This window comes from Brassica napus, unplaced genomic scaffold (assembly GCF_020379485.1).
Source record: "Brassica napus cultivar Da-Ae unplaced genomic scaffold, Da-Ae ScsIHWf_1167;HRSCAF=1664, whole genome shotgun sequence".
Classification (NCBI taxonomy): domain Eukaryota; kingdom Viridiplantae; phylum Streptophyta; class Magnoliopsida; order Brassicales; family Brassicaceae; genus Brassica; species Brassica napus.
In genome coordinates this window covers 16,171-41,628 of record NW_026014589.1, presented here as the reverse complement: position 1 = coordinate 41,628, position 25,458 = coordinate 16,171, and the positions used below count along the sequence as shown (strand labels likewise).

Genomic DNA, 25,458 nt, shown 5'->3' with positions numbered 1-25,458 from the left:
AAAATATTTTTTCAATGGATTGATAGAAGAAGAAGAAGAAGAAGAAGAAGAAGAAGAAGATAACTTTCCAGTTGATTCTTTTAGAGTTTCTCAATGGATTATTTGAAGAAGAAGAAAAAACACAGCTTTAAGTAGTGAAAGAATAAAGTGTGATTGATGAAATCAGAAAAATTAAAGTTTATGTATTTGGAAAAGTTGTTTAGATCTAGATATGAGAGAGAAAGATGAATCTCGAAAAAAAGATAAATAATTTACATACTTTATTTTAGTTTAAAATAAGAAAATGTATAGTTAACTTAGTCTAAGGGTATAAGAGACAAACCACATGCTATATGTGTGTCACATGTGAAAAGTGTCTTTGGGTGTAAATAGAAACTCAAAATGTGTCTGTAGATGTAAAAATTTCATGGTATAATCATATGCTTATTTAAATTTAAACGACGTCCAACTCTCACTATTCTTAACCATCTACTCATACGTTTATTTCTAAACCAATAGAACTATAGAAGCCATCGCGATGGAGAAGCAAGAAGCAGAGCTTATCTTCATCCCTTTCCCGATCACCGGACACCTTCTCGCCACCATCGAACTCGTAAAAATTATCCTCAGCCACGACCCTCGTCGGATCCACACCATCACCATCCTCAACTGGGGTTTACCTTTCCTCCCTCAGTCTAACAACGACGCTTCCCTCCAGTCCCTAGCCAAGTCAGAGCCTCGAGTCCGTATCTTCACCTTGCCCGAGCTCACAAACCCTCCACCGATGGAGTTCTTCGTAAGAGCTCCCGAAGCTTACCTTCTTGAATTCGTCAAGAGAATGGTTCCTCTGGTGAGAGACGCTGTCTCGACTCTCTTGTCTTCCTCTCGTGATGGTTCAGACACGGTTCGTGTCGCGGGATTTGTCCTCGACATGTTCTGTGTCCCTTTGATGGATGTCGGAAACGAGCTGCACCTCCCTTCTTACGTATTCCTCACTTGCAGCGCCGGTTTCTTGAGTTTGGCGAAACACATCCCGGAGAGACACCGACGTGTCAAGTCCGGATTCGACAGGAACTCCGGCGAGGAGGAGAATACTGTTCCTGGATACGTCACCTCCGTTCCGACCAAGGTTTTGCCACTTGGTCTGTTCACGAGCGAATCCTACGACGCGTGGGTTGGCATGGCCGAAAAGTTTCATGAAGCTAAGGGTATTTTAGTAAATTCTTCTACGTGTCTCGAGCCTGACGCCTTCGGTTATTTCGATCGTATTCCCGTAAATGAATACCCACCCGTTTACCCAGTGGGTCCGATTCTCTGCTTCAACGACCGTCCGATTTTGAACCCATCGGAGCGAGATCGGGTCATGACGTGGCTCGACGAGCAACCCGAGTCATCGGTAGTGTTCCTCTGCTTCGGAAGCTTGAAGAATCTCGATGCGGCTCAGATTCAGGAGATAGCTCGAGCTCTAGAGATCGTTGGATGCAGATTTCTCTGGTCGATTCAGACAGATCCAAAGGAGTACCCGAACCCGATCGAAATTTTACCGGACGGGTTCATGAACCGAGTCTCGAATCTGGGCTTTGTGTGCGGTTGGGCTCCACAAGTTGAGATTCTGGCCCATAAAGCAATCGGAGGTTTCTTGTCTCACTGCGGTTGGAACTCAATACTTGAGAGTCTGCGTTTCGGCGTTCCAATCGCCACGTGGCCTATGTACGCGGAACAGCAGTTAAACGCGTTCACGATGGTGAAGGAGCTTGGTTTGGCCTTGGAGATGCGTTTGGATTACGTGCTGGCAGATGGAGAAATAGTGAAAGCTGATGAAATCGCTAGAGCCGTCCGATCTTTAATGGAGGGTGAAAATGTGCCGAGGAGGAAACTGAAGGAGATTGCGGAAGCAGCAAAAGAGGCTATGATGGACGGTGGATCTTCGTTTGTTGCGATTGAAAGATTCATCGACGAGTTGATATTTGCTATGGATTGTTCCAAGTCTAGAGAATAACATATACTTGATGAAAAAAGTTGAAGTTGAGCAGAAATAAATAAATAATATTAAGTCTACGATGAAGAGTGATAAAGTGAATTTTTAGTCATAACAATATATGTTAGAACTATTTTTATACAAACAGTAGATGAACGCAAGCTTTAATTAAACCACATTTTCTTCTGCAACTTGGTCATTGAACAAATGAGAAACAAACAGTAGATGTGTATCTTGGTTGAAAGCCGCTTGTCTCATGAGTCATTCATCAAAGAGTAGCCTAAAGAGTTTGAAATCAAATACACAGTTACATAAAAAGCTTAATCATTTACAAGAAACATGACATAACTTCAAGAAGTGCATAATAACAAAACAAAACCTGATTCATTCCCTTCAAACCTGTCTCATGAGTAGTTAACCTGATTCATTCCCTTCAAAGGGTAGCAGCAATAGAATACACGAACTTGTAAGACTTTGGAACTGTAAGCACAGCATCGAACCACTCTACCTTTCCCCAAACCTCTTCACTGCTGCGCGTTTCCAGCGAAATCTCTGCACACCAAATCATCTTCTCCTTATACCCACCACGTGCAGGGACATACTTATCCCAAAACACCACCAACTTACCACCACTTGCAACCAGATAAACATTGCTATAGCGGGTAAACTTAGGCAGTCCTTCCAAGCCTTTAACTTTCCTCCAAACATCTGATTCGGTGCTACGGTTAGACCAAAGTAGCTCCCCACTGGATGATGCATATCGATAGAATGCTTTCTCTATCAAACAGAGAGTACCAGACCCTTCTACGGACACTGTACGATCCTTTAGCCTTGCAACCACAAGCCACCTACGAGACGACGCCGCCGCTACATCATTGTTCTGGTAAGCCCTTCCTTGTAAATCTCTGAGTCTGAATATCTTCTTCTCGGGAGGCACGGGCTTCCAAGTTTGTGTCTTTACGTCAAACACTTGCACAAAGTTGAGAGAATCTGGGCTCTCGGAGCCGCCTGGTAAATATATCATCCCATCACACTCTGGAAAGGTGTGAGCAAGCCTCAAGCTCGGAGTTTCAACCCACGTGTGTGTTCGACAGTCGAGAAAGAAGACGTCAGAAGAGCAGGGGCCATCTCTGACTGCGTAGAGCTTATGACCAACAGCTACGAGATTTGACCATTCCACTGGAGGAGGAGAACCGAGAATCCGAACCTGACCCAAGACATTGCCACTTGTTGAACTCTTCTTCTTCTTTTTCTTGTTGTTAAGGGCTTTGTCGGGTTTCCGACAGAGAGTGAACCAGCGGAGGCAAGGGTCATTAGGGAGCTGCAGGCACACGTAGAGACAGTTCTCGGTGCGGTTTAGTAGAGATCGGGTCTGGTAAAGCTCCGGTGAAGAAGTGAGCGAACGAAAGGTCTTGGAGACGAGTGAGAGAATCGGGTAGTGCAATCTCGAGGCGCGGGCGAAGCAACCCAATACTAGCTCATCTGGGAGTGGCAGATTGGTCGTAGGTTCTATTGCTAGCTTCTTTGACGGTGGCTCTTCACCGGAACCGATGGCTGTCAACGACATTTCAAAAAGATTAGGGTCTTTCTTGGCTCCACTCTCTCTCTCTCTCTGCACTGCAAGACTACAACTACTTTGGGCCGCCCGTAAGCTATACGCGCTGAATTTGCGTGTGAGGACAGAATAGCCACATATTGGGCTTTGTTTAAAGAGTTATTTTCACGACTACAAGCTTACTACGTGCTTTCTTGAAACTAAATGGATCCCACAGTTTTTAATTTTGTTTTTTTTTTCTTTCTGTAAAAGAAAAATAATTTTTAATGGTAGAGAAATTCCAATAAAAAATCTAGAAAACAATGATTTTAATGACAAAAGAGAATGAAGAGGATGAAAAGACTTTTAATGGCAAAAGAAGGAAACCATGTTGTTCGTCCTTCTCTCTTGTGAAGAGTCATACAAAAAAGTCGACAAGCTCTCGCCGGAGACAAGATCTAATCGTCCACATTGTCATTGTGTCGTAACTCTCTTACATGTGTTCGAAAACGCGGGTGGTGGCCAGAAATCAAAGAATCATTTGGCGGACATGGACAAAAATTTTTTGGTTAAAATCAGTTAAAACTCGATTTGTTGAAAAAAAAATTTAATTGTTTTTTGGTTAATCTAAATAAGATTTGTAAGGTTTTTGTGTTAAAATAGCAAAGAAAATGATGATTAAGTGAAAAAAAATTGATGGTGGCTCGAATAGAAAGTTGTAGAGTTTTCTGTAACCTAAAAGGAAGAAGACATGTTATTTACAAAATTGCCACCATTAAAGACAGAGTGGTTGTGGGCTTTATCGATGTGTACACTGTTGTGAAGATATCATTTTGTACACTATTGTAACTATATTCGTGTACACAGTTGTAAATGATATCTATGTGTACATCGAAGTAATGATACATAACTCCTCATTTTCCCATGGAAACATGTACATAGTTGTAAATGATATCTATATGTGCATCGAAATAATGATAACTATATTCGTGTACACAGTTGTAAATGATATCTATGTGTACATCGAAGTAATGAGTCAAATCAACTATATTCGTGTACACAGTTGTAAATATAAACGTGTACACAGTTGTAAATGATATCTATGTGTACATGGAAGTAATGGTAACTATATCCGTATACACAGTTGTAAATGATGTCTATGTGTACATAGAAGTAATAATATCTATGTGTACATCGAAATAATGATACATAACTCATATCCCATTTGTTAGATTCTTTTCATTATTATGTGGTTCTTTATGATGTATTATTTATTCGAATACTTTTTATATTAAAAAAACTAGTTAAAAGATCTGACAAACATCAAATGTCAAAGTTGACCATTGTTGTTATCAAGCTTCTCACAAGTGGTGGCTGTGACAAAAAGGAGCACAGCGATGACACCTTCGGAGCTTCAGAACCAGTGCCACAGTTTTGAATCTCGTCTTAGAGTTTGAGACAGAGGTGTATCCATTGAAAGAGAGAGATTTTATACACCATGATTATACCACTATTAGAGATATAGCTTGACATATCTCAAAAGATATGTTGGATAATAAAGATATTGATTATGAACATATTTTCTGGAAAAATGTTCTGGAAAACTAACATTCATTTAACAAAAAGAAAATTAATGAACTCAAAAGCAAGAAATGAAGAAGAAGATACATGGGGGTCCACTTTGTTTTGTCTCTTAACTAAGAAAATGTAGAAAAAGATATATGGGATCCACTTAGTTAGTGTATTAGACACTTATTTAGTTAGATTGTAACAGAAAGTAGGCTTTGATTAAAGAAAACTACCTTAGTAGTGAGAACTGCTCTATTATGTTAATAAAAACTCAAAATTACCTTTGGATGTAATATTTTCTTGTTTAAATATATGAAGAGCATTTTATTTCTGGTTTCTTAGACTACCTCCATCAAGAGGTTTTAAAAGAGAGTTCTTGAAAAAAAACCAAAAAAAAAATGGAAAAAAAGAAAAAAGAAGAGAACCGCTGCCTAAACCAACACCATTGGAATCACTAAAAACCCCGTACGCGTAACTTTTTTATTGGCTAATTTTTTGCCTTCTCTCTCTTCCTCTTCCTCTTCCGAGTTGTTTTTGTTTTTTCTCTCTGAGAAATCGATGTTGGAGAAGAAATATCCAAATTGATCCGACGAAGATCGTTGTCTGCTCGTAAACCCGAATCTGATGGTCAGTCATCAGAACCTTCTTCCTCATCTCCGTTCACGTTGGGGATTAACTCCATATACCCCATACCCCCCTAAATGAATTCTTATTGTCCCCTCTCTATTCTCTCTACCCTTTTATCCTTGCACTTCCCAAAATAGCCTTTCTTCATTTATTTCTTCAATTAAATAAACCAACAATTTTCAACTACCTACATGGCCCACAATAATACCTCAACCAATGAGAGCTCAGTTGGCCCACATGACCTTCTTCTTCCTCGTACTCTCTCCTTCTCTTCAACCTCCATTGGCGATTTTGAAGCTCCTAAAACAGGTAATTTTTGTTCGTTTGAGATGATTTTATTTTTTGTAAAATAACATTAAAATGTCGTGTATATCATGGATAGTGTTTAAAATATACGATTTGATGAAAATTTGAGAGATTTAAAACGATTTCAAAAAACTGTGTTTAGGGCTTTCGGGTATTTTTATGTCCGTTTTTGATGATTTTTTTGCTGAAATGTTATTAAAACAAGTGTATATCTCCGCTAGTGTAAAAAAAAAAGATCCAATCAAAATTATGATAGATTAAAAAAGATTTTGAAAACTGTGTTTATAGATTTTGGATATATTTTATGTGTGTTTTGATGATTTTCTGTGTGTAATTTCATTTATGATGAATTATATATCAAGGGTAATGTAAAATCCTAACAATATCGTCCTTAAAGCGGATTAATTAGTACAAGGATAAGTTCTGGGTATTACTAGTATAACTACTTTTACTAAGGCAAAATAGTTTTACTGGAAATACTAGGATTATTGTATTTATATTCTTACTAGTATTTCTAGTATTACTATGTATTGTACTGAATTAAATTAGCATTAGTAAGAGAATATTATACGGGTGAGAATTAATTCTAAGCATCTTAATAATGATAATTCTAATGATATTCTATTTTATTTCAGGAAAAATGCAAAAACCGCCTTGCACAATCATTTGTTTTGAATACGAGAAATATTATATGAAGGATAAGGCTGAAATAAAATGGATATCGAGAGATGGTGAAGGAGAAGATGAAATTCAAACGATTGTATTAAAGAAATCAGTGGAAGAGGTCACATACTCTGCTTTGGTTGAGCGTATTTGCAGAAAGTTAAAGGTAGATGAATCTAAGATGGAAGCGAAGCTTAGTTACTTTCCAATGGTATTTGTATTCCAATACGTCATCATATATCTGAAATGATGAAGACATTTTTGGTTATCTACTGCAAGTTAATCATGAGCAAAGTGTTCCACATGTGGAGTTCAACAATGATATAAACAAAGAGGATTATGTGTAATTCAGACTATTAGGATTACTAGTTTTATTATGTGTACGTCGGATTACAAAGATTATTGGTTTTATTATGTGTTACTCGGACTACCGTATATATTGCAAGTAGTACGTATGTTTAGTATATAGAACCCATATATTTATGTTAATAGACTACGTATATAGTAAATATGTATATTTAAAACTATTTTTGGTGATTATTTTCAATAGTTTAAGAAAACTTATCATTTTCTAAAAAAAAACTTCCTTAACTTTCATTGTTAGTAGGTGAATTGTTAGACTATAGTAAGGAGAATATAACAAAATACGTATTTCTGGCTAATTTTTGATGCAAATGTTTTCTTTACCAATAATCATAGTGTAAAATCATTGGTTTTACTACAAAAATTTCTCTTTTGTCATGGTTTAACTAGATAAACGTAAAAATGGTCAAAGTATTACTATGTGTAAAGTAGTATTACTATCTCCTTGAAGATTACTATGAATTACTAAATGTTAAATATAATATTAAATCTATTTATGACGGCTGCACGTTTTACATGTGAAATTTGTTTGTTCTTTTAAAAAAATTCCCTTATTTTAATATTATATATTTTAGTGTTTTACATGTGTTAATCATTTTTGGTATTTCATTTTATAGTGGGTTTTAGGCATAGTAAACCTAATATATCCAGTTATCTGACTAACTCATTTTTGGGCATAGCAGACCTAGTAAATCCATGCAACACACCAAGTTTTAAAAATTCAAAAGCATTATCCTACCAAATTTGAAACATCCAAAATATTTAAATAACATCATAAATACATAAATAAAAGATAAAAAACTAAGAAAGGCCAATATCATCTTCCTTAAGAATGAGATGTTTCACATCGTTGAACTCCACCTCAGTTCCAGCGTACCTGTGGAGTAAATGATTTGTGCTCCAGTCTACACCATAAGAAGAAAGGCCAATATTAGCATGAAACCGAAGCAAACGAAGAAAGAGCAGCGGCTTGAAGGGGATTGTGAGGTTTACTTATAGGGACAGTGATATCAACTTTGTTTTTCCCAATAATTCCCCTTTCAGCCACAACAATGACTTAACCTCCTTAAGGTTTCGATTGACCTGTAGATGGAAGTAAGATACCTCCCATTGTCTTCTCCTCTGCCTCCTACCTGTAGATGGAGTAAGATACCTCCCATTGTCTTCTCCTCTGCCTCCTTGATCTTCACTAAAATTCTATCTCCCAATGGCTTAATTGAAGTGTACTGTAAATAACACAAGAAACAATCAAAAACTTATAATTCATAACTAAGGGAGAAGGAACGCATCCAAATATCTTTACAAACCAAGCTTGTAAAAATAACCTAAAGCTATGTTTTTTTTTTCATGTGGCCAGAGCTATAGAAACAGCAAATCCAAACATTCAGATAAGTTTTTTCACATGTTCAATCAAATGAGCAAGTAGTACGTACCTTAGGAGCAACGACAGAAGCAGCTTTGACAACCAAAGAACAGAACTGGCTCTGCTTAAGGGTGCCTGGTTTCAAAGTTCCAAACTTGGCACTCGAAACTCTGAGCGAGGCTAAGCTCTTGGCTGACACAGTAACTGGTGATACTATAAGTTGTTTTGTCGCCATTTCTGCTATCAGTCAAACACACATAAAACTTACAATTGTTAGATTCGACCCAAAATTGACCAATTTTCTGCAAAAACCAGTCACTATTGGTTTCTCCGCCCAAAGATAAGACCTTTTATGTTCAATTCTCGCTGTGAACCGATAGTGAAGAGAGAGGGTAGACAGTAACGAGAAGAGATTCATACCTTGAGGATAAGAGAAAGGATTCCCCCCAGGCCCCAAGCCAGTCAGTTTGACAGTGGCTTAAAGGAGTGACGTCGACGTCGTCTTCTTGACTCATTATCGTTTTCAGCGCGATGTGACCACTTTTGCCGTTGTTGCTGCTGATGGTTCTGCTGGTACGACTGATAATTAGGATTCAGCGGCTCTCCACGTCCCGGCTGATATCTTGTCGGTCAGTGAAAGAACAGAAGAAAAAACGAATCGAAAGTTCCAATTTTTTTATTCACAAATTGAAGAAGAGAAAGCGTTATAGAAAAACTTTCTCTGGAAAAAAATTGGTTAGAGGGAATAGAAAGTGACAAATACGTTCTCAGTTGTTCTTGTCGGAGGGCTTCAATGGGTTAAGTTGGAACGAAACGCGGTCATTTTAGCTTTAGATGGGTCGGTTTTGGTGATTGGGTTTGGGTGGTCGGATCTTTAGATTGGGCTGTGTAAATATTCTAGTTTACCAAGGAGCAATTCGTCTTTAGCCACTCATTAGCCTTATTATCCATTTAAAAAAAATAAAAAATAAATTATCCCCCTATACATTAAAAGAAAAGTCACTTTAGTGATTTCTGCTGAGTTGACACTCATATAGAGCTTCTTAGGAAAAACGTTATAATTCTATTGGCTGGTTTTTTTTGAATTTTTTTTTTTTTTATTTATTTAAATCAATCGCTTATGTAGACAAACCCAAAACTATTGTCGATTTCGTTAAGCTCATATATAGCTAGGGGATAGTAATTATCGATTTAGTTTAGCCTTGGGTATCCGTTCGGGTTCGGATCGGGTATTTCGGATTTTTGGGTATTTCGGTATAGAGGTGTAGAACCCGTTCGGGTATTTCTGTTTTCGGGTAGGGTTCGGGTATTTCAGATCTGGTTCGGATATTTAGATTTTGAAAAAAAAAACTAAAATTATCATTTCTCAAGTTTCTCATATTTAAAAATAAAACTTTCAGTTAACTAATTTTTTATTTTTAATAGATTGAATAGTTAATAGATTTGGACATAACATTTTAAAACTAAAAAGACATTTAAAACTTTCAGTTAACTAATTTTTTATTTTTAATAGATTAAATAGTTAATAGATTTGGACATAACATTTTAAAACTAAAAAGACATTAGTTTAGTTATTTTTTTTAAATTTCGGATGTAACTTTTTATTAATTTTTTCAATAAAAACTTGACATGCATTTTAAGTGAGTAGCAAATCATTTTTTTCGTAATTGTATGTATATCATATGAACTTAAAGTATGTGTAGTATCAATATAAATATTTTATATAAAATGAGAGATGTAAACTAGAAATATAAGATTAATTATACATATGTTCGGTTATCTTCGGATATCCATTCGGGTTCGGGTATTATCCGTTTGGATTCGGGTATTCAATCTCTCCTTATTCAATACCTGTTCGGGTATTTTGCTACTTCGGTTCAGATTTCAGTTCGTGTTTTTCGGATCGGATTCGGGTGCCACTTTGGATATCGGTTAAAGTGCTCACCCCTACTAATTAGGTTGTTTGTTTTTAATAACTTACCTTTCAAATATGGATTACTTGTGCAAGTTGAAATCATTAAATATGCAAATAACTTATTCACAAAATATTTTAATGTTTTTAATTAGGTTGTTTGTTTTTAATAACTTACTTCTCTAATATGGATTACTTGCGCAAGTTAAAATCATATCATATACAAATCATTTTTTGACAATACACATTTAATATATTTCTTTAAACGATTTTATTATTTATTGTGCAAAATATTAAAATTATTAATATGAGAATAAATCGACTGTATATATATAGGAGACACCCAAGGTCTTAAAATACAAACATTTTCTTTTCATTCTTTAAAGTATTATTCACAAATCTCTCCTCTCATACTATTAAAGTATTACGACAATGCTGCTTGTGTGCTAAGAAAAATGTGTTTAGACGCAAAGGCTCCTCATCTTTAGACCCCTGAACTCAACTCTTTGTGTCTTGTCTCCAAAAAGCATGTCTGGTCTATATCTTTTTCATGTGTTGAATACTGGTAACGACAATATGGTCTTCCTTTTTTTATATGTAGACCAGGTCGTGAGAGTGATAGTGATCCAGAAAACCTTGATTGAACATGCTGAGAAGCTTCGCCAAGTTAAAGCAGTTCTTGAAGAGGTTCTTTAGTACTTTCTCTCTCTTTGTTGAATATTGTCCGGGAAAGTATTACATAGTATTATTTAGTAATACTATCTTATATCATTTTTTTTTGTTGAATATACTATCTTATAAGTAAGCTAGCATTATGCATTTTTTATTTAATTCATGAGGTCATTTTCTCACAGCAGAGAATTTTTTGGAATGGTGCAGGGAGGAAATTTCTCAGGGATATACAGGAAGGTTCAACTGAAGCCGCTGAAGTGAGATGGTGAAGGCGAAGAATAAAGACCTGTAGAGGCCCTTATGATTCTTAAATACAACGGTGTTCTAACTCACGCTGGTAGAAAACAGGTGTTTACATACTCTACCATTTAATTTGTCATTGTTATATATATATATATATGTTTTCCAAATATGGAAGAATTGTTTAACTTATTGACGTTTAACATCACTTGCCATATAATCTAACGAATATTACAAATAACAATTTATGGAAACTATTCTCGAAATTATTGAAAGACTAATAATGTTTTATTTATTACTTTTAATATTTATAACCTATAAAATAAAATGAACGAAATTTTATATAAAATAATTATAATAGTTTTATCCTCTCTTTGATGAATTGTGTTCGAATATAATTATATAATAACTATTTTAAATATTACAAAATCCAAAAATATTTATTAATATTATTTTTAAATTATTTATCGTTGTTTAAAGAATAAATTTATCATAATTTTAAAATAATTTATAAAATGCTTACAAAATTCAAGGCAAAGTTGCACTTTCAAGAGTTAAGTCGAGATCTGGATTAAAAATCTTAATAACTGGTAAAGAAGGGAAGCCGAAGACAAAAACATTGAATGTTGTCTACAAACAAAATTTTCAGAATATTCCGTAGTCACGGTACGTAATTTTAATCTATTTTTTTTTCAAATACAAATTTTAAAATATATAAACTGCTACAATTATTTATTTTTTGTATTTGCCAGATGGGTTGTGATGAGTTAGGAGACCGATGACGGTATGTCAATTTAATATTATTTCATGTTCAATAAAATTTAGAAATTTATAAATCTATCAAATAATGTTAACCCGTCAAATTGCTTACAAAATTTATTTAATTTTTTGCAAGTTTCTAATTGAATTTGCTTTCTTTATCGAGAAATGTACTTCATAATTTATATTATTTATGGATAATATTTTGATTTTTATTATCTTTTCTTTTAATATGTCTACATAAATGTTTGTTTATTATTTATAGAAAAATAATATTATTCACCTAAAATAAAGAATTACGAAACATATACAATACAATTCTAATTAATGATAATATAAAATCTGTTACTTTTCAAAATATACACTATTTACTCTATTTTTTGAATGAAAGTATCTTCGTAAACACACAAAATATTTTGTGATGTTGCAATTATACATACACACAATATCTGCCTCTTCATACTGACGTTACTGTGTTCTCTTTCGTGAGGTACGGACCGAGAGAGAACACAGGGTGTGGACCGATCATGTTCTTATGTCCTGTGCGGACTGGTCACCTAGTCATATTATTAAAACAGGATCACCTTATCTATTAACCTTATATTACCATGGTATATTACGAAAATTGCCACTGGTTTTTCAAACAGAATTTTGCCCTTCATTAACGGTAAAATGGTCAATCGTATTTTGGTCCCCCATCTCACGATCCCCACGATTAAATTATCTCATACAGATTTTTATGCATCTTTTATCTCTTCCCAGTAAATCCTTTTATTTTAAAACAAATCCTCCTACTTCTCTTTCGATTCATCTGCTTATATCGCCTATTTCAAGAACCAAGCAAAGATGCTTGACGGGAAACGTTGAAAATCTTTTTATAATATTTGTTTTTGTGTTAATTCGATGAATTGCATCTGTTGATTTTGACACAAACTTAAGAACTGCAAAAGAAAATGATGAAAGGATTAAAAATCCGAAAGTTAAGAAAACTTTAAATAATCTTAATTTTCCTCAAAATATGATGATTAAGGCTGGGTCCATCACTTATTTGTTAAATCCAATCAAAAATGAGATGTTAAAACCATCAGACTCGTATAAACCTGTTAGCGTTTTCTTCTTCAGGTTGAAGACGGGGACAAAACTGTAATTTACCACTCATTAAGCCAAACTCGAAGAAGTAATAAAATAGGGCCAGCAATTATTCGAACCAGTTATTACTTCAAGCCATTAAAACCCGGCTCAAACCATCAGCCCACTTCAAGCTTTATAAAATTTGATACGAAATAATGTAACATATATATATTTGAACACATAATCAGTACATATAATTTGATTGATACTGGTCATTGCCCTCTTTATTCGGTAACCATGAGTCCATGATTAAAAATTGGTCATGGGCTTTGATTTTGTCAATACAATAAAACAAACTGTTAAATTACTATGAGCCTTTTTAATGGTTGCTTTTCAAAATAACAATTAAAATTGAGATTGATTGCCTAAATGACCTTTAATTAGATAAGATTAAATCTATTTTTAATAAAAGTAGGAACTATAATTTTATTTTTTTTGTTTACAATATTAATAGCATTGTTACAACTAAATCTGAACCATATTATGTGCGGGTCACCTAATTTACCGGTTCGACCACGAGTCTAGATCAAATATAAAAACATTGATAAAAACTATTAAAACCCCTGCAAATATATATTATTGATTTAGTCTAAAATATACCAAGTAAATCTTATGTCTCATCAATTCAACAAATTTAATTCTTATAAAATACATAAGAAATATAAAATGATGTTGTGAGATAAGAATATACATACAAAATCTCAAATAAAAAATTAATAAATTATGTAATTTTAAAGAAAAAATATACCCGCCTTTTTAAAGGGCGGGTCAGAATCTAATATTATATTAAAGGGACATACGGGGATTTTTTAGGAGGGCATGGGGCATATCGAGTTAAAGTCCGTTCACGTTCGACAAGGAAAACAAGAAGCCCATCCTCGTGAAAGCTCCAAAGTCCAAACCCACGACGGAACAACGATTCGGATTCGGTGACGATTCCGACTTCTTTCATGACGGGGTCGATCGTGGGGAAGAGATTCTACAAGAAGGTGATGACGAGAGAAGCGGACGATGGGAGTGGATGGACTGTGATGCTCGATTACAAAACACTTAAAACGCCTTCGAAGAGACCTCTCAAGCTTCCTTCTTTGATAGGTCTGGGCAATTACAGATGCTAAGAGACAAGGGTATCTTGGTTTCAAAGAGTTTATCGTTGCTATGCGGTTGAGAGATTCATGTTTGCATTACAGTGATGAAGAATTACACAATCAGAGATGATACTCTTTCTACTTTCTCTCTAGCCAGGAGGTTTGTTTTTGAGACCCATCAGAGATGATACTCTTTCTACTTTCTTTCTAGAATTACACAATCTGATTTGAATGGATGTTTAACAACGCAGGTACAAGAGCATGGGTTTGGCAGTCTGGTTTTCTTAGGTTGTTCTTGGTATAACATTAGTCCCCTGCACTCTGCTTTCTAGGGAGGTACTTCAGTGTGGTGCATTGGTTTCCAGACTTCTCAAGCACTTTACGCTCATGCATCTTCCTGTGTTCACTCAAAGTTCTGCAATTTCCTCTTGTTTTAAGACTGTTTACACATTAATCATTGGGTTCATGAGTTGTTTTTTCTACTTTTTGCAGTCAGGATTTCTGATGTAAGCTATGAAGAGCGGGATGATCCTGATGGTCGATTGGAACGCAGAGGCTTATCAGGTGACTCATAGTGAGATTCACTTTACAATCTGTTTGCAGGTTTCTTCCTGTTCCATTCGTTGATACCATCTGATCAAACTTCTTATCATGACTCTTTGTTCATTCACACCTTTGATCAAACTTAATGTCATGTATGTTTTTCTTTCATTTTATAAATAAAATCATTCAACTTTCTAAAAAAAGAAATTTTATTTTAAGAACTTCAATGGGTTCTCCCATTGGAGGAGAAAAATTTAATTAGATTAACAAGGGTTTTTAAGTTTTCAAATCACAAAATTAACTACTAAATAATTCATTAGAACCCTTACTAGTCTCTTACTGATGGAGATGCTCTTAGAGCTGGGATTTTAAGAAAATATATAATAAACTGTTTTTTAATTTTTAATTAAAAGTTAAATACAGTACTAAAATTAAGAAACAGTTTTTTATATTTTTTTAAAAACTCCGCCCTCAGAAACTAGAAATAATGATGCTCTAAAGGATAACGAGCTACTGATCAAGAATTTTACTTTCCTTTCGATTTATAGTTTGCCTCTGGCAGCTTTTAGCTAAAAACATGAGATGAACAAACGGAAAATTGCATTAAAAACTTAAAAATAATATTCATTAACACTTTAAAATTTGAAGCTATTTAACTAGCATATTAAATTAGAAAATACCCTATGATAGCACTAAAAATGTTTATGTCACAAATATAGACTTTAAAGACCAAAATGACCAAAATGTTTCATTAAAGAGATAAATGTACACTTATATCCTTACGTTAACTAATCCAAACCTTAGGGTTTAGAGTTAAATAGTGAAGATTTGGGATTGAGATTTAAAATTTTATAAAATAAAAATAAATATTAAAAATTTGAAAATAAAAAATTTTAAAATATTTTCAAAAATGTATTTTCGAACTACAAAAATAAAATTTGAAAAAATATAATCTAAAACTATATAAAATTTTATAAAAAAGTTCGAATTTGAAAACATATAATCTAAAACTATAAAAAATTATTATTTTTAAATTTTTATTATTATTTTTTTATTTTTATTTTTTATATATCTAGGATATTATGGTCCTTTTACCAATTAAGTGAAACATTTTAGTCATTTTTCTCCATGTGATCTATTTTTGTGATCTAAACTTGAAAATGATCTATTTAGGAGAATTGCCCTATTAAAATTTCAAGTTGGTTTTTCTATCATAAAAAGCCTTCAACATGATTCACTTGTTGTTCAAGTTGAAAATCTGACATGTTGATAAAATAAGGTGTCAATTTTTTTTCTGTTGGGACTCATATGTTCAAAAACAAAATATAAAACAAAAATTTAACGCTTTTATATAATTTTGAAATGTAAAAATTCTTAGTTATATGATTTTTTCCAAAAAAAAAGTAATTTCTGACATATGGATAATAATGGTGATATGTTAGTTTTAAATATTAATGGTGATATGTTCAATATTTTTTTTTTGGATTTTTTGAGATTTTATATGATATTTTAGGAAAAAAACTTAGTATTTTTCTGCCAAGTTGTATTTTTTAAAAAAAAATGAAACACTTTTAATTTATGATTTTTTAAAAAATCGATTTTTTTTTGTTGTAGTTTCTAGTTTTCATTTATGTTTCCTATTTTATTTTCTTATTAAGTGCTTTGCTTAATTAAATAAAAATATTTTGGAGAAAAAGTGACACGTCACTTTATTTACAGATCAACAAGTTACATTTTTGCCAAGTTGAAATTTTTTTGTGATACAAAAATCAATTTAAAATTTTAATATGCTAGTTTAATAATTTCAGTATTTGACGTGTTAGTGGATGTCAATTTAAAAGTTTTTTATGCAATTTTTTGATGAATAGATAATAACTATCCCATAAATATTTTAGTGTGTGTGTGTCTGTTTTGTGGGTGAAAAATATTTGACATTGAGGATGAGTACTTTAAAAGTGACGGCTTTAATCTAAACTAGATTTCCACCCGCACGGTTGTGTGGGTATATATTTTTAAATTTATATATATAGATATTTGTTTTACATAATTATTATATGTTTTTAATGTTACTCACGTATTTAAATATTTGTATAATTATGCCAAATATAACAATTTTATAGTTTTCATGCTGTAAATTAAAATCATCATATATATATGTTGCTTATTATATATTGGTCCTATTGAATTTGCGTTTGATTACGAAACTAAATTTTTTAATGCATGAAACAACACATATGTAAACAAAATTTGTATTTAATTTATTATAATCATGATTCGTAATTCAAATCGCTATATTTTTTAGTAATTTTTTAATGTTTATTAATTTTATATAATAAATTAATGTATATTAAAAAGTTTAAGATAAGATAAGTTTTTATACATGTATTATATAGTTTACTAATATTAACCCGTTCTACCAATATATTATATATTTAAGCATAAATATTTAATATTTATGAAAATAAAATATGTTAACTTATCAATTTAAAATATTTTTTTCATATTTTGTTCAATATAACGTTTTTATTTAAAATGATAGATATTATTATAAAATTAATAAATAGGATATAATTTTACTCTTTTAGTAACATTTCATTACTAATTACAATATAGTTGAAAATATTTATATTCAATTTATGACAATTGAGATCTTACTATAATCTTTTTCAAGATATTTGTTAGAATTTTATTTTTTTTAAAAACAATTAAAAGATATAAAAGACATTATGATTAAAGTAGTTAAAAAATTATATACATTAGCATTAGTAATATACATTTAATAGAAAACTTAAATGATGGTCCAAATAAAAATATCACTCATCAAAAAATCCTGATTTTTATTTTATTCGAAAACAAATTTGAAAAAATTAGAATAGATATAAATATTTAATTTCTAACAAAATCTTTAAAAAATATTAGTAAATGTATTTTGAAATTAATTAATTTCATTTTATTTAAATTTTCGTTTGTAAACCAAAACTATATTCAATTTTTATTTCTAATTATATTTTATGATAATTTAAATTAAAACTAACTAATTTTTGAAAGTAAATTTAAAAATATTCTAATAAGATTTTTAAAAGATTTTGTTAGAACATTTTAAATATATTCATTTGTATTTCAAATAAAAAGATAAAGATATTAAAAGATATAATAATGAACTTATGTAAAATATGATATTTTTTAGGAATGGTCCAAACTAAAAAAATCACACATGAAAAGAAGTCATGACTTCTGTTTTAATATATTAGATTAGAGTTAAATATTATTCAAAACATCTAAACTATTCTGAAATTAAGAAAATTATTTCAAATCATCATTAAGGTTTTCCGTCCTTTTTAAAAGCTTACCAAAATTAGCTATATTCAAATCTAATCTATTAAAACAGTCCTATTTGAAAATTACCATGACATTTTTTTCAGACATATTGAAAATGTTGTGACTTAATATCTACTCCCTCCGTTTTTTAATATAAGTCGTTGTAGAGAAATTTTTTTGTTCCAAATTATATGTCGTTTTCGGTTTTCTATATAAACTTTATTAGTAATTAATATTGTATGACCAATAGTAATATATCTTTTATTTTTCTATTGGTTGAATTGTGGTTAGGTAAATAATTAATGATGTTTTGTTTAGAAAATATAAGAAATTAATGGTTTTCTTAATCTACGTGCATAGCTTAAAACGACTTATATAAAAAAACGGAGGGAGTATCAATTAGCCTTTCTCATATTTCTATATATATCGTATTAACTACTAACCTTCCTATTATTTGTACATATCTTTAAATTACTCCCTCCGTTTTTTTATATAAGTCGTTTTACAGCTATGAACGTTGATTAAGAAAACCATTAATTTCTTATATTTTCTAAACAAAAACATCATTAATTATTTACCTAACCACAATTCAACCAATAGAAAAATAGAATATATATTACCATTGGTCATACAATATTAATTATTAATAAATTTTACATAGAAAACCGAAAACGACATATAATTTGGAACAAAAACATTTCTCTAAAACGACTTATATTAAAAAACGGAGGGATTAGTTTTTATTAAATATATACTTTCTCTCAACACATTATTTAGTCAATCAATTTAAATCATATAAATAAATATCGTTTGACAAATTAAATAGATAATATCCTTGAAATTCATACTCAACAGTAGATTAAAATATATGATAATTTTATATTCGAGTTCATTGTACCCTATAGTTTTGACCTAACATTATGTGAATCATAAAACATGTTATATAAGACTCTGTTTCAAATATACCTTATTGATATTATCTTATACTTTGTACATTATAATGACTTATAAAACATGTTTACTTTCCAGATTCAAATATTTTTGCTTCCTGAAGAATAAAATTCCGGATAATTTCGTTGTTCATCATATAGTTTGTGTAAAAAAATTTACACAGCAGCGACAAATAAATATTTTTTAATATATTATATCCTCTTTATTATTTCTAATATCCCAAATCCGTAGAAATAAAAACAAAGCAATATCGTATAACTATATAAATATATTCCAGTGTTTATAGATATAAAATGAAAACAAATCGTAAAGAGATTCAAGTATTTTAAGTTCTTTAACAATAAAATTTCAATCTTTATATGGACAACCAAATGGGATATTACACAATAAATTCATTAGTTTGTAAATTAATTGCACCCACGCCCAACGTGGTTAAATTTTATATATTAGTATACTTCACTCTTTAATAATATCAAAATAATATTAGATTTTAAGTATTTATAGTATTGATTTGTATATAAAAAAATGTATTAGTCTACATAATTTTTATTGTAATTTTATTCATATTTTACTAAGTTAACTCCCTATGTTTCATTTTAATCTATACTATTAAAGCAAAATCCCTACTAGGATTTTGTCCTTAGTTTTTCAAATTATTTACATTTCAATGCCACTGTCATTTTTTATTATTTTTAATAAATTTCTGCAACAATAAATACAACCAATCAGATTTATTTTATGATTAATCAAATATTTTAAAGATACTTTAGTATCCACTATATATAGAAAATAACAATACTAACTATATTTTGAAATACAATATCTAGAAAGTTACGATTAAATATGATGCATGTGTTTTCCTAAAACTGAATACCCTATTTTTACTGGTCTCACCAAACGCTTTATTGACAAACCATAACACACACAAAAAAAATTACCCAATGGCTGTTAATATGTTGGTCGATTACTCACGTCAGCTATTCCATAATCTCAATTTGATACCAGTTTTTATATGATTAAGGATTGCGTATTAGATTTAGGGATTTTAAAAAAAAATATAATAATTTTTTTAATAACAAATAAATTATGTAAAAGTTACTACATAATAAAATTTATATTATTAAACTCTTAAAAACTAATTTCTATGAGTATAAATATGCAACTTCTTATATTATGTATTTAGGCCTAACACATATGAATGTACAAACAACACAATTTGTAAATAAGATTAGATTATGTTATGTAAAAATTATTTAATCTTATAACTAACAAATATTTATAAAAAAAATTAAAAGGAACAAATCCCGCGCTTTTAAAGCGCGGGTCAAAATCTAGTTGTCGTTTAAATTTGTTCACATATATTAATAATTTTGTATATTTTATAAATAAAAACGGCATTACCTATATAGCTAACCATATTTCAATCAATAAAAAGAAACTGAAGAATAATGTTTATAAATTTAGTATTGAAACTTTAAAGCAACATTTATTTTGTAACAGAAATTTTATTATAAAACGGCGCTTAATATGAAACTTAAGAGGAGTAATATTCTACATTTGAAAATTTAATTATATTATGGAATTGATGAGCCAAATAAGACTATCCCATACCCGAACCGAACCAAACTGAAGATCAGAAAATACAATTTAGAAGCGAATCAAAACCAAAAGCTTATACTTAAACATATTAATGAACAAATATATATGTTATTAAATTTGTCAATAAAAAAAAATTTTGCGCTTTCAAACCGCGGGTACTATCCTAGTTTTCTGTAAATCCCACCATATCTAAAATCCACCAAACCATTCTTACGGTGGGATTTGCGCTTTCAAATCTTTGATCACTGCCAACTCACCGCTTATCAAGACCTCCTCCTCAAGGGCGTTATTTTCCCGCCATCATCGTTAACGCGAGTCTCAGTCGTCAGTTTCAGGTTGTAACTGAAATCACGAAGAAGCTCCAATGGCCGCCACAAGCAACGCCGTCGTGTTCATCGTCATACTTGCGATCACCTTCTCTTCCTCCTCCGCAGTGACCGAGACGCAGGCCCCTTCTCCACCGGCTCTCACCTGTACGGAGGAGCTAGTCATGTTCTCTCCATGCCTTCCTTACGTCTCGGCTCCACCGAACAACATCTCAGACGCGCCGGATCCTCTTTGCTGCTCGGCTTTCTCCACATCCGTTAATTCCGGCGCCGGAAACTGCCTCTGTTATCTTCTCCGGCAACCTATGATCCTTGGATTCCCGTTGGATAGATCACGACTGCTTTCTCTTTCCCAGATCTGTAGCGATCTTAGCTCCGACGAATCTTTCGAGTCTATCTGCTCGCCATCAGGTTGAATCAATCTTGGGTTTGTAATTATGTGTGTGATGCAGAGTCGCCGGAGCTTCCGCCGCTTCAGAGCATTCAGTTCACAGCTCCTTTTGTTTACGGTATAAGTGAATCCATTTGGGTAATAGTTTACTTGAATCCAGTGACGAGTTTCATTGATATCTGCAGGTGTTAGAGCTTCCGCATCTTCTCCATCGTTCGCCATTTCACGGGAAGCCGCCGGAATTTCACCAACCTCCGATCAACCCTCACCAGAGACAGATAGCTTATCATCAACACCAGAATCCATCATAAACGGCTCCCCAAAGATCACAAGCTTCTGCTTTCTCTCGACCATCATCATGACGCTGCCCACTTCTATCTTCACTCGTATCTGAAGCATTCCTCTTTCTTTCCTTTGCAATCTCAAGTTCATTAGTGGTGGGTGTCTCTTTAAAACCCATACTTGATCTCTTCCTTTTGGCTTTGTGAATCGAACAAAGATGATATAGACATACCATTGTTCTCAGAGTACTGTACATTGTTTCCTTTTAGCTTTGTGAATCGTGGAACAAGAACATGTTTAGGTTGTTCTCTCATAAGAAAGTCATTTCAAAGTTTAACACAAGTCATATAAGCTTCTAGAGTTGAAAGAAAGAAAAGAAAAGAAGCTAATGCCAGCTTAGTAGAAAACACAACATAACAGACTTAGACAGAAGCAGTGGTGACATCTTGAACAGACTGACGCCAAGCGTGTGTACGAGCTCCATCCTTGTCCACGATCTTGATCACAAAGTTTGGTGGTGCAATCACCAGCCTTGACCTGATCTCAGTTATGCATTTGTCCACCAGTTCAATGGCTTCTTCAACGGACATGTCACTGCGGAAGTGCCTGTCCATCGTGGAGAGAGAGAAGTATGAGCCGTAACCGAATGCTCCTTGTCAACCTTGTGAAGAGTTGCAATGTAGTCAATGTAGTATAGAGATGCGCCTGCTTCTTTGTCGTAGCCAGCCATCAGGATGTTCACAGAGTAGGGATTCTGGATTCAAACAGATTAATTGTTATAAACTAATGGACTTTTGATCATTGGAAGGTTCAGCAATCTAAAGCAAATCGCACATGTAATACTAGATTCTACCCAAAATCGGCCAGAAAGATCACAAATTAGTATGCATGATGATATCTGCTTAAGTCAGATACACAACTTCCTAGTCTTTCAAAGCAATTACAATTACTTGATATAAGGAGACTTCTAGTTTTGACTAGAGTATCATCTTTTTCTGCCGTAAGGACATATCACGGTTCAAAAGTCTGTTACTTGAATCAACCTGAAGAGCAACACTTGCGTGACACAGAACATGAAAACTTTCAAAACTGCAACAAAGTTTCGAAAGAAAGCCAAGCTTGATTTGCAAAAATTATTTCAATCATATCAAAAGAAAATATTAATAATGACTACATAATGAAAAGTTCTGTTTGGAAACATAAAACATATTTTCCAGGTGACTTAATTCAATAACTTAACACTAATGTCTCAGAATCTCAGAACTATGTGAATGAACAACCACCATAAAGAGGAGGAAGCAAAAACCAAGAACCCAAGAGCATGTCAAAAAAGCATTATACTACAGAAGAAAGATCCAATCCATAACAAGTTCAACTAAGTAGAGTATCAAAAGAGGAAAAGACAATATCTTTCTATCACCTTCAAACACCATCTAGTAACCCTAATTCCCCAAGCTCAAAACCACAATAAGAAAAGAGGTGACCTTTCTCAAAGCAGTGGCGAGCTCGCCACGAGTGAAGTTGGCAGCAGCAGCGGTAGTCAATGGGATCCCGTTTCTGAACTGATACAGTGACACATTCTTCTGTACATACTCAGTAAACTGAACCCTATACAAATTCCCACAACACCATCATCAATTGATTCAGAGAGAGAGACAGAGAGAGAGGCGAGGGAGGAGGATTTACCGGTCACCAGGCTCGCCGCTTGCGGCAATGAGCTTGTGTGAGTCAAGGAGCATGATCTTGTCCTCGTTGTTCTTGTGGACAAGGATACTGTGAACCGCCGATGTATCCGCCGCCACGATAGCGAATCCATTTCCGACCAGACCGAACACGCACTCCATCTTCAGATCTGTTTTTCGCGAGACAAAAGTTGTTTTTGAGTTACTTCGATCTTTTCCGATTTGTTCTTTTCCTCCTGGTCGATGGAGATATAAGAGCTTGGATCAAAGCGACTTGAGGAACAAGACGGGTGCTCGGGTAGTAATTCTACGAGATAACCCGAACCGAACCAAACCAAACCTAACCGAACCAAATAAATCATAACCAAACCAAAGTATATGTCTAAACCATTTGATTCAAAATTTTATCAATCCAGATAGTTCGGTTTGGTTGGTTTTAAATCGAACCAAGACCAAAAAGACCGAAATATTTTTTTAATTAGATTAATTAAATATACTAATAATATTAATATCTAATATATTTAACCATTTAGCTTAAACAACTAAACATAATTATACACATCTTACTTCAAAATGATTAGAATAAACAAAACTAAAAATAAAATAAAAGAATATGAATCTCATACATTAACATCAAAACTGAAAAATTATTTATGATATTTATATTAGATTTGAAGATAATTATATAGAAAAAATTGGATTACATCTTCTACATATTTATTGTGACGTGTGGTTTTACGTTTAAAAATAAAAAAATAATGGTTTAATCTCAAATAAAGATTTGTTTATATTTTTTACAAATTATATTTTTGTAATTGAATTAGAACAAAACTAAAAAAATCAACTCTATGGAATTGAAAAATAAAAACAAAACCAATTAAATCAAACACAAACCAAACTAAAATTAAAACCGAACTGAACTAAAACTGAACCAAACCGAAAATAAACCAAACCCAACTAATATTGGTTGACTTTGGTTAAAGTTTTCTTAGACCAAATAATCCACCAAACTGAATCCGTAATTAAACTGAAATACCTATCCCTACCTCCATCACATGTCCTAGATGGCGTCTGCCTAAGAACATTATTAGTAATAAATATGTAAAATTAAATCTCTTAACATAAATTTAATAATATTTAAACATAATACTTAAATGTCACAGAAGTAATTACATTGTAGTTTTAAGGGTTAGCTCTAAAATTGTATTTTATTAAAATTGGAATATATTTTAGAACTAACTCTTAAAACTACAACTTATCTACACCTAAATGCTAATGAAGTACTAAGTAATCCTAAATTTAAGCATTAATTATAATTTTCTAACTAGATTTTGACCCGCGCTTTCAAAGCGCGGGTTTATTTTTGTTTTTTTTTTCAATTGACAAATATTTAGTAAATGTCACATTTTCATATATTTGTGTTTTATTTTATAAAAGACTTAAAATTTTTATCTTTATTTATCGTATTTCATTTTAAATGACTATTTATGTTAAAAAAAATTAAACTTTATTTTTAATGAATTAAGTTGGTATAACTCTGATAAATTAATTTTACTATGGGGTTAATATTTTAATTAAAAAATTATATACTTTTAATAAATATTTATACTTTTCAATAAAAAAATTCAATTATTTTTATGAATGCTTAAATTATATTAAGAAAAGAAAAAAATAATAATTAAAAATAGTTGAAAAAAAATTATTTGAACTTGGACTCAATGACCTAAAGGAAAAAAAAAGTGAGAATTGAATCTGATTTTTTAATAGGCCCAAATGGCCCAAGAGATATTTGATTTGGGCTGGATCCAAAAATAATGACCCAATATAGATTTGTTATTAATATTACTTAATTGCCCTTAATGAAACATGCAATGTTAGTGAAGGAACATGCCCCTAAGGTAATTATGACAATAGGATCCTGCTTTAATAGTATAGATTTAATACATAATTTTCTAAATCGAGAATGTATGGATATAGTTTTGGGGTTGCGAAACTATTTGGTTATGGTAGAAAGATTTAAGTATTTAAATATTTAGTGACATCCACATAAACTAATAAAACTAGAGTCAATTGGCCAAAAATACAAAAAGAATGGCCAAATTAGGTATATGCCATGAGAATGCCAAATAGTAAATTGAAGTGGAGTGAATATACATATCTGTCCTTTTGCAAATCTGATAGA

General features: G+C 32.1%; 4 protein-coding genes, 1 long non-coding RNA gene and 1 pseudogene across 5 annotated transcripts; 2 read left to right on the top strand and 4 right to left on the bottom strand.

Moving 5' to 3' along the window:
- The first annotated feature begins 432 nt into the window (after positions 1 to 432).
- LOC106426590 (UDP-glycosyltransferase 71C2-like) lies at positions 433 to 2,031 on the top strand. The gene has a single exon (XM_013867307.3). The coding sequence runs from the start codon at positions 518 to 520 to the stop codon at positions 1,976 to 1,978; it is 1,461 nt and encodes a 486-aa protein (XP_013722761.2). The 5' UTR covers positions 433 to 517; the 3' UTR covers positions 1,979 to 2,031.
- Positions 2,032 to 2,191: 160 nt separating this feature from the next.
- On the bottom strand, positions 2,192 to 3,631 carry LOC125596273 (putative F-box/kelch-repeat protein At4g39600). The gene has a single exon (XM_048771457.1). The coding sequence runs from the start codon at positions 3,522 to 3,524 to the stop codon at positions 2,391 to 2,393; it is 1,134 nt and encodes a 377-aa protein (XP_048627414.1). The 5' UTR covers positions 3,525 to 3,631; the 3' UTR covers positions 2,192 to 2,390.
- A 4,099-nt stretch (positions 3,632 to 7,730) lies between these two features.
- On the bottom strand, positions 7,731 to 8,148 carry LOC125596268. The gene is made up of 2 exons (XR_007330988.1): positions 8,013 to 8,148; positions 7,731 to 7,924 (listed from the first exon to the last, which is right to left on the bottom strand). It is a non-coding gene; the product is annotated as an uncharacterized LOC125596268 (long non-coding RNA).
- A 19-nt stretch (positions 8,149 to 8,167) lies between these two features.
- On the bottom strand, positions 8,168 to 9,201 carry LOC125596264 (20 kDa chaperonin, chloroplastic-like; the record flags this gene model as incomplete). Its single annotated transcript, XM_048771452.1, has 3 exons — positions 8,803 to 9,201; positions 8,453 to 8,622; positions 8,168 to 8,245 (listed from the first exon to the last, which is right to left on the bottom strand). Coding segments are annotated over exons 2-3 (243 nt in total), but the record flags the coding sequence as incomplete, so codon positions are not given.
- An 11,489-nt stretch (positions 9,202 to 20,690) lies between these two features.
- LOC125596271 (non-specific lipid transfer protein GPI-anchored 25-like) lies at positions 20,691 to 21,936 on the top strand. The gene is made up of 3 exons (XM_048771456.1): positions 20,691 to 21,332; positions 21,374 to 21,430; positions 21,498 to 21,936. Exons 1-3 carry the CDS (start codon positions 20,960 to 20,962, stop codon positions 21,704 to 21,706), a joined length of 639 nt encoding a protein of 212 aa, XP_048627413.1. The 5' UTR covers positions 20,691 to 20,959; the 3' UTR covers positions 21,707 to 21,936.
- On the bottom strand, positions 21,800 to 23,542 carry LOC125596272 (annotated as a pseudogene).
- Between the last annotated feature and the right edge of the window lie 1,916 nt (positions 23,543 to 25,458).